General features: G+C 42.8%; 1 protein-coding gene across 1 annotated transcript in view; it reads left to right on the forward strand.

The window, feature by feature from the left end:
- tnr (tenascin R (restrictin, janusin)) overlaps positions 1-18,365 on the forward strand; it is a 111,063-nt gene that overhangs the window by 86,759 nt on the left and 5,939 nt on the right. The window contains 4 exon segments of the mRNA XM_083781686.1: positions 1,397-1,529; positions 5,144-5,295; positions 6,294-6,390; positions 17,104-17,265. Of these exon segments, the coding sequence (XP_083637812.1) occupies positions 1,397-1,529; positions 5,144-5,295; positions 6,294-6,390; positions 17,104-17,265 (544 nt within the window).

Consider the following 18,365-nt stretch of genomic DNA (forward strand, 5'->3'; position numbering starts at 1 on the left):
ATGTAGGAAAAAAATCTTTCAGGGTCATCAGCACTCCAACTATCACAACGAGACGAAAACTGAATACGTAAATATATGCTAATACAACAATAACCTCATTATAAAAACACAGGTTGATGACTACAAGGGTTCATATATATCTTCTTCCCAAAAGGACTTTCAAACTAGGAAGGTTATGGCCTGGTCAGCCTGCAATGACATGCATAAGATCTGGTCATCCCAGCTTAGTAAGATGTTAAAAGTAAAAATATTTAGGACGACTGTTGAGCTGATTCTACTCTATGGCTCTGAGACATGGACACAAAGAAATTAGAGAAACGGTTGGATGGCACTGACACCCGCCTTCTAATGAGAGCGCAAAATCTGTCTTGGAAGAGCCGCCCATCGACTAATCTAATATAAGGCAACCTTCCCCGTGTTTCTTCACTGGTCCGATCCAGAAGAGCGCAGTTTGCTGGCCACTGCTACAGAGCTGAAAATGAGGTTATATCTTCCCTTCTTCTCTGGAATCCTGACTCAAAGCAGACCAGAGGTAGAAAACTGTCGTTCCCTGATGTCATCGCTATAGGGACACATGCATCAGTAGGCAGGAACTGGGGATGGCAACGAAGGACCGGAAAGTCTGGCGTGGCATTGTGAAATCCATGATCTCGACCGCGGTCGAAAAATGATGACGATGACCAACCTTTAAACAGAGCTCTATCTATCCTGGTGGTATGATTATTGAGCACAACAAGGGAATGTTGTTAGGATCTTCTTGAATCAGTGCAAGGTTACAGTACCACAATATATATATTTTGCCTGAGATATTATATCACTATACCAAGTGAAGTCAGAGTTCTATTAACAAAGTTTGGGGTTTCCAATGTGGCAGGGGAGCTTTATCCCTGACATTTACACTGGATAAAGGGATTATATCAGTGTACTGCTACTGCATGCTGATCTGTGTGTGCATAGGAGTGCCTAACCTAGAAACCTCATATCTCCATATTTCAACTTATGTTTTTTCGTAAATGAATTTTATTATTTTCACAATTTTCAAAGGTTTTTAAAATAGGTTTAGGACATACAAAGTTTCCGCCTGACAATGACGATATATACTGTATATGTGTGTGTGCGTATACTATGGGTGCATATACCTGTAGTCTCTGACTCTGTCGGGTGGAAACCTCATATGTCCGAAACTCAAAATACGGCGCGAAGCGACAATACTTTTGTGTGACACTGTAGTGTAAAATATTGAGATAAGAGGTTTCTACCCGACCCCAACGATATGTGAACCTGTGTGTGTGTGTGTGTGTGTGTGTGTGTGTGTGTGTGTGTGTGTGTGTGTGTGTGTGTGTGTGTGTGTGTGTGTGGGTGTGTGTGTGTGCACGCACGTGCGCTTACACCATAGGAGCTCATTCTGGATGCGGAGGATACGTGGATTCGTCTGGAGGGGTTGGCTGAGACCACAGAGTTCACAGTCAGACTGCAGGCAGCCAGAGGGATGGACACCAGCGCTATAGAATCCACCACATTCACCACAGGTACACACACACACACACACACACACACACACACACGTGCACACTTTCATAGTGTGCAGCATCACACAAGAGTAGCAGATATGCAAGCTCAAATCTTGACGAAATAGACGATTTACAAGCTCACAATTCGTTGCTTTGCAGTTGCATTGCAACGCTTGTCGATCTTTCTTTCTTTCTTTTTTTTAACTGTATAAATCATACCTGACAGTCTGGCCTGACAAGGAGGTTCATGCATGAGAGTTTCCTTCCAGGCAGAACCCAGGTCTTTATCTCCCCCAGGGGATAATGCATTCACCCCTGTATGTGTGTCTGTCTGCAGCAGACCAGGGGATAATGCATTCACCCCTGTATGTGTGTCTGTCTGCAGCAGACCAGGGGATAATGCATTCACCCCTGTATGTGTGTCTGTCTGCAGCAGACCAGGGGATAATGCATTCACCCCTGTATGTGTGTCTGTCTGCAGCAGACCAGGGGATAATGCATTCACCCCTGTATGTGTGTCTGTCTGCAGCAGACCAGGGGATAATGCATTCACCCCTGTATGTGTGTCTGTCTGCAGCAGACCAGGGGATAATGCATTCACCTCTGTATGTGTGTCTGTCCTCAGCAGACCTGGCATCATAGTTGTTGTGCACGCTGTCAGCAGGCCAAGGACCTCAACTCCAGAATAATTTTCAAATCAGTCAACGACAACTTTAAAAAGAAAATGTAATATTTTAATTTGTAAACTCAGACCCACCATTGCTCCAGGCTATGGGATATATTATTCACATTGTGTACGCTGCCAACAGACCGCAAGGACCTCAATTACCAAATCCACTTCAAATATATGCAAATGTAAATATTTGCAGTATTTGAATAATAGTTAACTCTGTCCTTATTTAACCTTTGTTTATCACCTAAAGATAAGGAAGACCAAACCCAGGTGGGATTTTGTATATTAAAATTCATGGCTTCTTGACCCTCCGCTGTGACTGTGTACGATTTGAATCTCGATTGTATTTGCACATATACATTTGCCCAAGGAAATATGCTTTACTTGCTGTGGCTAATGTCTGTATTGTTGTACGATGTATTGTATGTCCTTCAGCCCGGCTACAAACACAACAAGGACATCCTCCAGAGACAGGCTTGCCACTCTTTCTGGGGTGGGGCGAAGAAGAAAAAATATGTACATTTTGTGGTTGTACATACATCGGCTATTTTCAGCGAATGTTTGCCTCTTTTTGGCGAATGTTCGCCTAGTATGTTATAGCCAGAATAGAGACTTGAGGGCTCTGTGGCATAAAGTTGTTGCTGCTTCTTCTTCTTCCTCTTCCTCTTCCTCTTCCTCTTCCTCTTCCTCTTCCTCTTCCTCTTCCTCTTCCTCTTCCTCTTCCTCTTCCTCTTCCTCTTCCTCTTCCTCTTCCTCTTCCTCTTCCTCTTCTTCTTCCTCTTCCTCTTCCTCTTCCTCTTCCTCCTCCTCTTCCTCCTCCTCTTCCTCTTCCTGATCCTTGATGCTACCAGGCGGACTGAACCGCACGTGAAAGATGTTCTCCACAGTATCAGCAGTTAGCTTGGACTCAGCGTAGCATACAAATGAGACTAGTGAAGGATGCGGTTCCATGCTGTTGACAAAATACAGCATTGCTAGTCTCCTTGAACCTACATAATTATACAGACTGACAGTCGCTGTATTTTATATATATATATTTTAGATTTCAGGAGCTAAAATGTATAGATAGGTAGTATACATATAAAGATTTTAGTTACTCGAGGGCATCACTGAGCACATGTCCCTGTGCTGTGCTTTGCTTTCTTTCACTTCTGAAGGGTATTCTTTTTTGTTTGTTTGTGGGTGTTTTGTTGGTGCGTTTGGGTGTTGATGTATTAAACGTGCCATTGCATTCTAAACTGGTCTTTCCCTATTCAATGAACCTGTGGCATAGCTGAGGAGTAAGAACCGTACATGCACAGAAAGGTGGCATAGTCTGCTCTATACACAGTTGACTGTATTCATTCATATACGAAAACAGCACTTGCACTTTATAGCGACGGAGCGGCCCGGCCTGTTAGCTGGGCTCCCCGCTGTTAATGTACATCACCACATTTACAGTGTATCATTAAAATTGATTTTAGCTCAGTGTGAGCTTGTATTTGCTTTTAGATCAATTTAAGTGTATAATTTATAATCTGAATAAAATGTTCACAGATCGTAGAAGTTCCTGTTAAAGTTGCAGCCACTAAATATAATGCATTTAAAGCTCTCCATTGTAGGCAATAGGCATAGGCTATATTATGTTCCTATTTTACAAAAACTACCCATTATTGTATTTATTTAGTATCTTCAAAAACATATTGTACTTTGGCAGCAGGTTTCCTGTAGGCAATGTTACGTAATGTCACCAAAACAAAAACAAAACACTTGTCACTCATGTTTTCACAACCCTCTCAGTTACAGTAGATGCATGCTCTGCCCACAATCCAATGGTCCAGTAAAGAAACTGTAATGGAAGTGAAAAATGAAAATAAATAATGTATTGTGCGACTGTGGCTCAGGAGGTAGAGCAGGTCGTCCAATGATCCATGGGTCGGCGGTTCGAATCCCGGCTCCTCCTGTATACATGTCGAAGTGTCCTTGGACAAGACACTGAACCCCAAATTGCTCCCGATGTGCTGGTTGGTACTGTACCTTGCATGGCTTCTGCCGCAATCGGTGTATGAATGGGTGAATGTAATGCACAATCTATGTAAAGCGCCTTGGATAAAGGCGCTATGTAAATGCACCATTTAAAATTCAGAAGACGTGAATCAAAGTTACATTTAAACTAACTTCCTTGTAACTCAAAGTTAAAAGGAAAATGTGAAACTTTCAATTTAAGTCTTATTCTTTCAATTAAACTCTTTTTTTGATTATGATCAAAACTTTCGGGCTGAATCTGATAACTACTGTATACCTGCACCAATTACCAATGACAGCATCCTGACGTGCTGCTTCTCTGCCTGGTATGCGAGCTGTGCCACTCCCGACTAAGCATTAGTGAGATGCCTTCCCTCAGGGATAGGAGAGGCAGTGCGTGGCCACGGCTGAGTGGAATATCAAGGACACTCGCTACCCCAACCACAATCTATTCTACTGAATGTATCAAAAGCCGTTGGACCGGAGTATGGAGCAGTTTCCACCTGTCACCTTCCAGGCTGTTGAACAAGCACTGAGCCCTATCCCAGTGCCAGTCTTCGACACAGGCCATCACACAGGCATTATCGCGTTATGCATATATGACTATGATTATACTCCACTGTCTGCTGCACTGGCACTATCACTTACAGTATGTATAGTCTTCATGTTTAATATCTGGGCAGCCATAGCTGAATGGTTAGTGAGGGTTGTCCACGGTTCACACCCCTGAACAAGACCCTTAACCCCTTAACTGTTCCCTGCAGAGGACACATTTGACGTACGTGTGACAACTAAATCCTCCCGAGGAGTTGTGAGCTCGTATATGGGTTTATATAGTCGTGACCCATGAATTCCATGGATCCATTATATGGGTCACCCACACAGCCCATTGTTTTTAAAACACTGCTGTGATACTGAAGAACACCTGGCTTCACTTGTTCTCTTTCTCCCGCAGGGAGCCGTCTCTTCAGCACGCCTCAGAACTGTGCCCAGCACTTGCTGAACGGAGAGACGCTGAGTGGCGCCTATACCATCTACATCCAGAGGGACCCCAGCCAGGGTGTGCAGGTCTACTGCGACATGACCACCGACGAGGGAGGCTGGATTGTAAGATGTATACTTTTTTATAGTGTCTTGTCTTCAATGTTCTCAGTGATGGAAGAAGTAATCACGCGTTTTTTACTTGTGTAAAAGTAGCAATACTACAATGTATAGGTTGTGAAATTCCAGTATTCAAAATGTGCTTGAGTAAAAAGTACAGAAGTATTGGCATCAAAATATACTTACTTTATACCAAAAGTAAGGAGCAGTACTTACTGTGCACAATATCCCATTTCACAACTTCAAATGTATAAAAATCCTTTGAAAATATCAGATCTACAATCTCACAATGGAGCCTGTAGATCGGCTATTTTCAAACGGCCAAAATATATATAGGGCTGAAGAGATGTATCTTTTGTCTAATCTAAATAAGCTCTGGCAAACCAGATCTGTGCCATAAAAGGGCACAGATCTGCATTGCTCCAATGTAAGTGGATTATGTATTATGTACCTGTCTGTAACTAGGCCGGGATAGTGGAGTAAAAAGTACAATATTTGCCTTTGAGATGTACAGGTAGTGGAGTAGAAGTAAAAGTTAAAAAAAAATGGAAATACTGAAGTAAATAAAAAATACCTCAACATTGTACTTAAGGGCCTGGGCCATGGCTCAGCGGTCCAGGCACCTTGGCAGGTAATCCAGTCTGGCAGTGTGCCGCGGGCTCGACTCCCGATCCCGACGGCCTTTACTGCATGTCTACCCCCCCCATCTCTCTCCCCATTTCCTGTCAGCCTACTGTCTGTCCCTCCATAAAAATATATATATATAAAAATAAAAGGTGAAAGCCACAAAACAAAAACATTTAAAAAGAAAACATTGTACTTAAGTACAGTACTTGAGTAAATGTACTTAATTTACACGACTGGATGTTCTGCAAGTCGCCTCTCGTGTCTGTGTGTGCGGTCATGGCTTGCGTGCGCGTGCCTTATCGTGTGTGACAGACACTTAACAGTACTGATGATTGATTTGTCTCAAATGTCAGCGTCACATTCTGGTGTTTTTGCAGGTGTTCCAGCGACGACAGAACGGCCTCACAGACTTCTCCAGGAAGTGGAGCGACTATCGCGTGGGCTTTGGAAACCTAGAGGATGAATTCTGGCTGGGTAAGAACCTTATGTCACCAAGAGAGGGTATGCACGTGACTTCATCATCATACACCTACTGTGTAGGCAAAAAACGACTTTCTGGCCTTGACAGCCCATGCATCCAAACAGAAGAGTCCTATCTGATTGCATTAAACGACGTTAAACATCGTTAAACTCACTTTGCCACTCATTTTATGCATACCCTAGTCTATACTATAGCAACAATCAGCTTCAGGAAGACTACGTGGTGCGCACCGCAAGGCATATTGAGTCACGGCCTGGTGCATGCTGGGATTACGTATTTATTTATTGATTTATATATTGCCTTTTTTTTCCTTTTTGTTTAAGCTAGATGTGCGCACGGCGAAGGCACGTGAACCTCTGGTTTTGTACATTCTCTCAGGGTTATAAATGGATGAACCGTTTTGTACATTAACACTCATGGTTGTACAATATATATGAAGAAGGAAGGCACTGGAGCAACGTGACGACGTTTCTGTTGTGGTCTCCGCTCGTTGACCAACCGTGTGGTTCCCCTTGATGTCAATACATCTTCATCAGGTCCCGATGACCTCCTGAGATGCACCGCGGCCAGCCTCAATTTGGCTTGAGGCACAGTGGACCACCTCTCTGTTCCGTGTACAATATATCTCGTTTGACCCGGTGCCTCGTAATTCAGGCGCTTATCTATTCTGTGTGTGTGTGTGCGTGTGCATGTGCGTGCACCTTCCTAGGGACTTCAGCCCTAATGTGTCTCTAATTTATAGTGTCAGCTGGACGAGGTGCAATCTTTTTTCAGCATTCGACTCGGCATGAGAGTCTATAATCTGTGATCAGGACAGGATCCTCAAACCATTAGAGCAGTCATCCACTCAATCGTCTCACTTGCTGCACTTGATTCATATAGTGACACGTTTAGTACACATTTAGTGCCAGTAGTGGACACAATATTGTAAAATAAAATGCCTCGTCCTTTCCATTGTCTTCCCATAATCCTAAAGCTGCATTTTATATTTACCCGGAACCTGGGTTTTATGTTTTTTTTGTGTGGAATCTGTGCTCCTAGATCTACACTACACACAGTGGCGCATCCCAGCCTCTTGACCACAAGAGCCTATACAGTAGGGGAATATCTGCAAAGAAGTGCACTAAAAATTGAACCACTTTGTATGCAAACGTATAAGTGGTTAAGGAGCACAGCTGGCCTCAGCTGCTGTGGGCATGTCCACTATGACCTTCCATTAATCACGTCGGACACAATGTGCCAATTTGCATGGCTGAGCTGCTATTACGGATCCATTGGGAGGTTTGGAGTCGGACTGCATTTTGAGCCAAGAAAGCAGAGGAGGAAAGTTGGAGGTGGAAACAAAACATCTAAACAATCTACTGGCTGCATTGCCTTGGGATTTGATGTGCCCTAGGATGAACCACGGTCGAACCCATCATGCCCATGGCCTCTAGCAACACCGTTATTAACCACAGCTGACCCGACGGCCTTTCCTCCTGCCGGAGGAAAAGGCCATGGGGTCACCCATGGTGCATAAGGTTGCTGCTGGTCGTCTATAGCAACACCCCTAGGCTATCTATTGTCCAGATTGCTATGAAACTTGTTGAAGGCATTCATGATCCTCGGAGCAAGAAATCAAGCCACAAGGAGTGACCCCTACAGTATGACCTTTCCTCTGAGTTTGTACTCGGGGCAAGATATCTGTATTACACACACATGGTATGGCATCTTATCTTATAATACAAGCCATAGTCTCATCGGCGGATTGCAGTATCATAGGCACTTAGGCACTAGTGGGTAATGTACTGTAAGCTAGAGAATGCTCCAAATTAGATATGACTGGTCCATCAAGATTTTTAAGTTTTATTAAGTATTATTCGCAGATTATTCGCTTATTATATATTATTATAGGACCCCCAAAAGAGAAGATTTTTTACGGTTATAACAGTGATTCTCAACCATTTTCATTTCAAGGACCACCAGTTTGACATGCATTAGTCTACGGACCCCCATTAAATGGCATTTCTGTCTCTGGGACCCCAATTTATATTGTAAAATCAATGTTAATTTAACTCTGAGAGTGTACAAATGTGTACACTCTCAGAGTTACAGTCCCACAAGGGTCCATTTGGTTCCAAACTATCGTTTAGCTGGGGGCCCCCTGGAACTACCCCAAGGACCCCTGGGGGTCCCCGGACCCCACTTTGGGAACCACTGTTCTATTTGACACTGTATAGGCTGTTAATTTACGAAAACACAGAACGTTTGAATGTTGGAGATAAGAGGTGTCCACTGCAGAAACCAGGTGTCCAAATATTTTCTTTTTTGAGGGGCACTAGCCCCTCCTACAGTATACTCAGCTATTAGTGTAGATTTTCATCCTACACAAACATTAAATTCCCATTGACAATGAATGGAGAATTTTACGTCAGTGTCTGAGCAAATAAGCATAGTGTCTATTTTACGTCATGATGATGTACGATGATAAGAATGCTCCTCACTTCACACGGTGTGATGTTTTGTATTATACGTAAAATTGTGAAACATAGCCGATCTGTACACAAGCTTGAAGATCATCTGTTTTCACTACTTTTGTGCAACACTCGCTTGCAGAACGAACTACTGTACATGCTCTGTTTTGAGTGGTGCAACCACTCCAAGGTACAGCAATGTCCGTGTTCACCTACCTATAACCTATGTGACCACCTATGTGACGTTAACCTACCTATGTGACTATGAGCACCAGTGGTATGACTATGAGTACCGGTAGGGGTGCTGTTATACCAGAAACAGAGCGATAGTGCTGCACTGTTGCCTGCTAATGAGAGAGAGAGGGCGAGAGAGGAGGGGGGGGGGGGGGAGAGAGGGGAGTGGCACCACTCAGTTCACAGGTGATTTTTGTGATTTTTACTTATAGTGCATCACATTTAAATGTGCTAAATAAAGTGATTCGATGAGAGAGAGAGAGAGAGAGAGAGAGAGAGCAAGCTTTCTTGCTCCTTTTAGAAGTGGGCTGACCATGAATTGTACATTCATGGTCAGTGCAGTCGCTTCATCTTCACGCTGTGTAATACCAATAGTTGGTCAAAATCAGCCTTCCCAAACCACCGGATGGTGGGGATGAACACTGTGTGTGTGTGTGTGTGTGTGTGTGTGTGTGTGTGTGTGTGTGTGTGTGTGTGTGTGTGTGTGTGTGTGTGTGTGTGTGTGTGTGTGTGTGTGTGTGTGTGTGTGTGTGTGTGTGTGTGTGTGTGTGTGTGTGTGTGTGTGAATGAACAAGAGAGAGTGAGATTCTTTGTCAAATGATAATGTTGAAAAGAAAATCACAAAATGTCACTTGAATAGAGCAACACATTTCCCGTGATTAAAGTGTGTCACCTCAATTTTAGACAATAAACCAACGCTTGCCTGACCCTTGAGACAAAAGAGCAGACAAAAGAGCAGCTATTTGTCTGTGCAAACGAACACTGCAGAAGGTCAGCACTCTTTGTTCATCTCATCTCTCACACTTGATGTAAAAAAGTCTAATTAATTAGTTAAGTGGATTCTCACAAAGCTCATCTCTCCTTGAAATGACTTGGTATTTGTCTTAAGACAAAAACAATATAGAACGGACGCACCCAGCCGACATTTTCTTTCTATTTTCTCTTATGTTCTTTTTTTCCAAGGCCTGTCTTTTATGTGATGGTTTGTGCTTTTGGATAATTAGAATTAAATATTGCCTACATTCTTTCATTCAGCAAATCTCAACTCGGGGGCGGGGGGGGGGGGAAATGGCTTTTGAACTTTTTTTCTGGCATTTTTAATAGTTAATTTCTTTTTATAGTGATAGTGGAGAGATTTAGAGTAGAGGAGGAATGCCATACAGCAACTGGTCCGGCCACCAGGGATCGAACCAGGGACCCGCTGATCAGGGTATTTTGTCCCCATGTGCTATCCCCCTAACAACATGGCTATTGGGACACTCCCTTCTGTCTTATATCCTAGTTAGAATCCCAGAGCAGTTTGCAAGAATTGAGATATAAGCATTATTGCTCTCTCAGTCTAATGCAATGATTGTCAGTGAACTGTTCCATTTCAACGGCCCACGGACATCCATTTGATAAAATGTTGTATGTCTTGGACCCCAATCTACACAGTAGAAGCGTACAAATGGAACCAAATTCGGGTCCATTTGGTTCCATTTGTACACTCAGAGTTACAGACCCAGTTGCAGGCACAATTGGACCACTGGTGGTCCAGATGTTGAGAAAGGTCTATTATTGGTTTGAGAATGTCGCAGTGAAGCCTTTTGACCAATAAGTTGCACCAACTCCGCTGCTGTGTTGAACCGCCCAACCTTTGTGCTGATGATAAATATTTAGATTAGAAGCTTGTTTCAGTTGACTTTCATACTGTGACATTCTCTTGCTCCAGTGCTACTGAAACAACACAAAATACATGCAGGAAAACTCTCTGCGCCTAGGTCTCCATTATCAGAGTCACGCACCTCATAGCGCAGAGGAATTTAATATTTTCTTCTTTATTCATTCATGTATTCTCTTCTAAAAAGCCACATCCCAAAGCCACGATACACTATTCTTCATGAAAATCCACCCCTTGGCTTAACTCATATAGCCTGTGTGGGAATCAAGTCCTGTGAGAATGATCCTTCTATCACGGCACTCGAGGACAGAAGTGACCGCTAAATTGAATTTTGAGCCTGTGCATTTTCACGCTGTAGGGGATTACATTACCTTATTCTGAGATGCACTTATTCCCTCGCTCCTCTCCTTTTTTCCCTCTTCATACTGTACGTCCATAAAAGCTCGGCTTAATGTCACCTCAGGCTGTGTCAAATCAAGTGCTCCCTGCATGTCTGCTCCCATGCCACCAGCCGTCCAAGCTCTGCTACTGGATTACACAACAGCAATTTAGTACATTTACTTAAGTACTGTACCTAAGTATAATTTTGAGTTTTTTTCATTTATTTTTTTCATTTTTACTTTACTGTAGTATTTCCAATGTCCAATACTTCTACTCCACTACATCTCAGATCCAAATTTATTTGAAAACTTTAGTTACTAGTTACTTTGTAGATTTTACCCCCATTACCCACTTCAACCCTATTTCGGCCATTTGAAAATAGCCGATCTACAAGCTCACAGTGCGCCGTAATGTGACGCTTTTATAGATCCGCTATTTTCAAAACATCTTTTTTTGTAAAGGTTTTATCACACGCCAGTTTTGTAACCCATTTTTTCACCCAGTGTCAATTGCCTATATATGTAATCCTGGGCGCTACACTCCCTCCCGCCAACGTGGGGGAGAGCATTGGACTGACTTCATGCTTCCCTCAGTGCATGAGGAGTCCAAGCTGCTTCTTTTCTTGTGATTTCTGATTTCACCGTTTCCCCAGTTGGATGTAGGCAGCACGTGGAAGGAACACGTTATTCCAACCAGTTCCTTTCCCCTCCATCAGGACTTTTGCTTATAACTAATAACTAAGTATTTCTACATTGAGGTATTTTACTGAAGTAACAGATCAGATGTGTGTGTGTGTGTGTGTGTGTGTGTGTGTGTGTGTGTGTGTGTGTGTGTGTGTGTGTGTGTGTGTGTGTGTGTGTGTGTGTGTGTGTGTGTGTGTGTGTGTGTGTGTGTGTGTGTGTGTGTGTGTGTGTGTGTGTGTGTGTGTGTGTGTGTGTGTGTGTGTGTGTGTGTGAACATCCTGTTAGCACTGTATAGCAACGCTCAGCAGCAGCTGCACGGAGCCGGCCCGCTGCACACAGATGTCCATTACTACAGTTCTGCCCAGTGAACTGGTTGACCATTTGGACAGTTTTACTTCACAAATCTGTGAAGTCTTGGGTCAACAAAGGATGAGCAATCACCTTTTCAACCTATTTCAAATACCGTAAACCCTCGTTCTGGGAGAAACATCATGTGAGCTACAGAGCTTTGACATAACCACACATAATGGTGTAAATGCCCTCTTACATTAAAAAGTCATCAGACCTTTCTACCCATTCACGGTCTGTGATGTAAACATTTATGCACAGGACACACAGGGCTGTGGATAACGTAATGGGTTTTGCACAGTTGTTATGACGAGCAATGTAAAAAGTATTAAATAGTTTGTTCAAATTGATTTGAATTTGAAACATTCTAATGGCAGTCTACTGCGCGAGTCCCCCTGCACTCACAGCATGTTGATTAATGATGTCTCACATCTTAACGCATCTCATGTGGAGGCAGCTACTGTAAGCTAACCACCCATGCTCTCGATATTGTCATTGTGTAATGTGCATTAACGTCGCTGTGCATTTAAAAGCCCCATGAAATGGCTATAGCAGCATGCATCTTTAAGTGTTTTATAGGGAATAAGAGTGTTGGACTTGTCTCACGTTATTGTCACCATGGATGGGATGAAACACATGCACCATATTGGGTTGTCTTGTCAACTTAAAATAAGCTACTGTAGATAGATTCAAACATTGATTTAGATTTGATGGGGTCTTTTACATTTTGACGTACAATGTGACAGCCCTTATTTCTAGATTAATCCATGTCACCTTTGCATCTAGCACCACATTCTAGCACATACATTGATACTGCACGCATTCACGCATGCACGCACGCATGCACGCACGCACGCACACACGCACACACACTAAAAAATACTTTGGACATAATACAAAAATAATAATAACAAAATGTAGTAGCAAAAAGGTCATTGCACAAACTGTAGTACAGATGGTCAGGTCAGGTTTTATACAGTGTCAACATGTTTGACCTTCATTGTCCTTCTGTGCGGGCCGGACAGCTGTTCTGACCCCAGAGCAACATTTAGCTAATCACCGCCACTGCTGTGCACTGAACAGCAATCCATTCAGTTGCATGGAGTCATAAACACTGATATTAAATCCATTCACTTGCGAAAGGAACAGGCCCCTTAACTGGCCAGCAGTAAAGAATATGGAAATTAAGCTGTCATTATTACTGTATCGGTTTTGAAGTATCTGTTTTTATTACTGCTGGAGGACAATCCATTCTCCCTGCTGCCGGCTGAACACAAAGCTAGCTTGAAGATGTAATGAAGTTAAAGAAATGACTGAGGACAATAATATGTGACCGACCATTATCCTGTTCTTTGTTGGTCGGACCACAGCGGTGGGGCAGGCCCTATACATGTAATTGTCTGTCCGACTGATTCACAGAGTGACTGAAGTTCCACCATTGTTCAGCAAGTTGGCCTAACAAATGAAACTAGCAAATTGCAAAGCAATCATTCTGCCAGGCTATGGATTGCGGACCCTCCAGGCCGACAGGTCTGTCGTAAAAACATGACATTTGTCATGATTTGACACCAGAGCTAATTTTTCTTTCCCTCTGTCGTCGCCTCTATATAAAAGTTGTATTAAAACCCAATGTCATGGCTTACAAGCTGCTGCTGGGGACTTTTCATTGTTTCTAGTATTACCTTTGATCGTGCATGTTCAGATATGATTATATAAAACTCTCTTGCCGACATAACACAACCCACTCCAAGACAGGGAACATATTTTATATTCCAGAAAGGAAAGATCTGCTCAAAATGTTAATTTGACTCAGTATTTTATCACCATTATCTGTGGCAATCACATCATTGTTCAATGTATTTTATCTGTTGGATGTCTTTCAGTCTTCATTTCATTCTTCAAGCGGGTAATTTCTGTCCGGGTCTTAGCGAACTCATCACTTATATATTATTCAATCACTCGGGTGTTTATTTTAGTCTTCATTTCAAACAAAATGTGTTTTGGCGGGCCTTGATGCCGTCGTACTGACTGTTTTGTTTTTTTCACTTGCTGGAAATAGCAGATCTACAAGCCCACAATGCGTTGCAGCGCGACGCGTTGTGAGCTTGTAGATCTTCTATTTTCAACATGCAACCAAGTGTAAAATGACTTGTTCACTATAGTCCCTTCCTAACATTTTAGTCTAGTTTTTATTTGTGGACGAAATCATCAGTATATTTAGTCTTAGTTTTAGTCATCATAGCTTCATGTATAGTTTCCATTTAGCTTTCGTCGGTGGAAAAAGGTAGTCGACGGACATTTTTCGTCTTAGTTTTAGTCGACGAAAACAACACTGAGCGCTGTGCCTCCATGCCCAAAAGTGTGTGCAGAGAGGGAGAGAGAGGGGGGGGAGAGGGGAGAGGGGGAGGGAGAGAGAGAGTGAGAGAGAGGGGGGGGAGAGGGGAGAGGGGGAGGGAGAGAGAGAGGGAGAGAGAGGGGGGGAGAGGGGAGAGGGGGAGGGAGAGAGAGAGAGAGAGAGAGAGAGGGAGAGAGAGTCGTCCAGTACCCGAGGGACCGACGACACACTACATGCACATTACCATAATTGTACGTGACGTTCTAACTATTACTCGGAGTATAATTTTAACATAGTAGATTTCACTCTGTAGTTTTTGAATTGAACATATTGATAAACGTCCCTGTTGCGTTTCCAATTGCTGCGGATGACATGATGTGATTCGCATCGACTCTACCGAAGTATAGGTGTGAATATGACCCAAGACAAGGGCCATCCCTAATATAAAAGTGACGGACACAATGACGTGACCTGACACTGAACGCCTTAGACCACGGTCATGGACTTCCGTTACAGTCCAGCCAATCAGAAGCTTACTTGAGTTTGTTTCTTGCGAAACCTGTGCATGCTGACTTGATTCTATAACCCTGGAATTGAAGATGTAAGATGGTGGATCTGACCATGTGAGACTTGAAGATGAAGAACAGGGGGCATATATGAACCAATTCAAGGCCAACATGCATTATGTTGGGACAGGATTATAGGCGGATTCAGGGTACATGTGTTTTGGTGTCGATTTCTCCTTTAATTAAGTATAAAGTAATGAGTTAGGATATAGTTTTTGTAACGACTATGTAAGGCGCCTCTTGTGGACACTACAGTATTTAAGACACTTCTACAGTATTGTGTAACACTGAAGAAAGGTTTATGTTGGTTGTTTGCTGCCTGTGCCCATTGAATATAATTGAGTACCTAAAGGACTTTTCCTTTCATGGTAATTCCTTTGAATATGCTACGTTTTGACCTACCGCTATTCTTGTTTTTATTTGACTCATTATTTCAGCATAGTGTAGGGCAAAGGGCTGCCTTTACAATAATTTCTGTGAAATCATGTTGGCAGTATAGCAAGAAAGAGAGCAATATTGTGTACAAATGCATTTTTAAACACCGCTACTCAGAGCAGTCCGATCAAATGCAAATGGCAAAGGAGAAGATGAATAAAAACCGGATTATTTAAAAAAGGGGGGGGGGGAAGAAAGACGAAAAAAATCTGTGGAACAAAAATACAGATAAATCGCAGACGAGCCGATGGAATTATGCTCTGCATAATTGGACTTTGGGCTCAGTGTTTAACTAAATGTTATTACAGCAATCGGTTTTCCCTTGTCACCCTCGGGGCCTCTGCTTTGTAACGGCGCTTTTATCATCTTTCCATTGACACATTACAACAGGCCCACATGTTTCCCTCTCTAACCTCAGCTTCTTATCAGCACAGACTTCAAGGTTGTTGTTTTTTTTGGTCGTTTTTCTTCTATTTTTCGGGTTTTGAATTTGAAATAGCACCCGTTATTGTACGTGCTTCATCTATAATACCACCATGTGGTGTTACTGCTGAAAGGTCGAATAAGGGAACAGCTTTTAGTGCCAGTGGGCACGTGTTGCTGCTGTCGTAATCTGGAACTGATAGTGAACCCAGCTCCAATCTCTCAGGTCGGTGTGGTGGGCCTTATCGTCCCACTCTGTGTCTGGGTTTAATCGGACCCAAATAGGCCTCATGTCTGCTACCTTGGAGATAGGGAGCAAAGCAATATATCTCGCAACGATGTCACTTGTGAGATATATGTGTAGAGAGGACAGGGAAACACGGTCCTCCATGCTTGATAATGTCAATCACTCGATATCAAATGTATTTCCATTATCGTGTCTGAGAATATGGCTCATTTATTGTGCCATATATCGTTGTCCGTCAGGCAGAAATATTGTATCGCCATATTTCAACTGGTTGTGTTTTTTTCTTAAATTAATACCTCAAAGAGTGTTGCACAAAAGTAGTGAAAATAGAAGATCTTCAAGCTCACGACGTGTCGCCTCACGATATGTTTTTTATTTGAAAGTAGAAGTAGTAGAAATGGGAAGTCTGTCATGATAAAAACTAACGGTTTGCATCACTTCTCTCCAGGCAGTGTTGATTTTGTCGACTAAAACTAAGATGAAAAATGTTCGTCGACTACCTTTTTTCACTGACGAAAACTAAATGGAAACTAAATGAAAACTAACCTACGATGACTAAAACCCAGACTAAATTTACTGACAATTTTATCAACAAATAAAAACTAGACTAAAATGTTAGGAAGGGACTAGTGGACAAGAGATCAAGTATAAGTCATTTTCCACTACTCCAAAAGCAGATATTCAAGCACACAAGCAAACGCGTCGATGCGTTGTGAGCTGCTACAAGTGTAATATTAGGCCCGCCAAAATACATTTTAGTCGACTAAATCAACTGTAGATTTAGTCGACTAAAATCTTATGATATTTAGTCTACTAAAACTAGACTAACACTAAAACATTCCGGGTGACTAAAATGCGACTAAAACTGAATTCAAACCATTCAAGAGACCATGACTAAAACTAAAATCTAAATTTTCTGTCAAAAACAACACTGTCTCCAGGCTTGGACAACATTCAGAAGATCGCTGCCCAGGGCCGGTATGAACTGAGGATCGACATGAAGGACGGACAGGAGTCGGTCTACGCTAATTACGACAAGTTCTCCCTCGGGGATGCCAGGAACCTCTACAAGCTGAGGATAGGAGAGTACAACGGCACCGCTGGTACGTGGTTGGCAACGTGTGTGTGGAGCTGGCTCTGCAGACTGTAATTAAGCCATTCTGACCTGAGATCAGATTCATATGAGGTTTCCACTGGACACACACTGGTCTGATGAACCCATTCTGACCTGAGATCAGATTCTAAAAATGTCAGTCGTTCTTCGATTATTCAAAAATAGCAGACCTACAAGCTCGTATCGCGCCACTCGGTGGCGCGATATGAGCTTGTAGATCTGCTATTTTTCAATAGCTAAAGCATAACATGATGCTAACACCAAAATGGGGGCCCGTTCAGAATGGGTTAAGCCCTTTGCATTGTAGATATGCATAATTCGAAAGCACAGTCTTAGAGTATGTAGGCTCTCAAAATCGATTTGTATTTGGCACCATTTGAAAAGATTCTGTGCCAGGGACTCCCATAAGAGAAGATCTCTCTGGAATCTCCGGATGTATCAACATAACGTGCAACATGTTGTGAGCTCATTGATCAGCTATTTTGACAATTAAATAATTTGTGTATGTTGTTCTTATTCAGGTGGTACCATGGGTTCAAGTTAAAACACGCACCCCTTCCTCTCGTCTGCCATCTGCCATATGCTTTCTTCCTCTCATATCCTTCCTCATCCTTTCTCCTCTTCCTCTTTCCCTCTGCGTCCTCTAACTGCTTTCAGCCCCTCATGACTTAAAACTGCTTTCTCCCTCATGGATACTCTGCTTTCGCTCCCCCTCCTTCTGCTTCTGCTGCACTCCATTCTGTCTGTCAGGAGAGCCATTATGTCTGGACCTCCATGTTATCCCCTTATGCTGCTTAGAATTCCTCCTCCTCTCTCTTTCTGTCTCTCTGTCTCTCTCTCCTCCTTCCTCTCTTATCGCCTGAGTCTGTTAGTCCCCTTCAAGGCCTCCACCACACCACGTCTAGTTGCCAAGCCATATGTCAGTGTTTCTTTGCATCCACTACATCATTGATTCTCAACATTTTCAGCGCGATATGCCTGAGGCAATGGACGTAAATTAGGCCTACATTTTACAACATTTTCATCTCTGGCACCCCAATTCACCGTACACTTTATAACGCCAGAGCCATGCACCCCAATTCACAGTAC

This window comes from Protomyctophum parallelum (assembly GCF_964188405.1).
Source record: "Protomyctophum parallelum genome assembly, chromosome: 14".
Classification (NCBI taxonomy): Eukaryota; Metazoa; Chordata; class Actinopteri; order Myctophiformes; family Myctophidae; genus Protomyctophum; species Protomyctophum parallelum.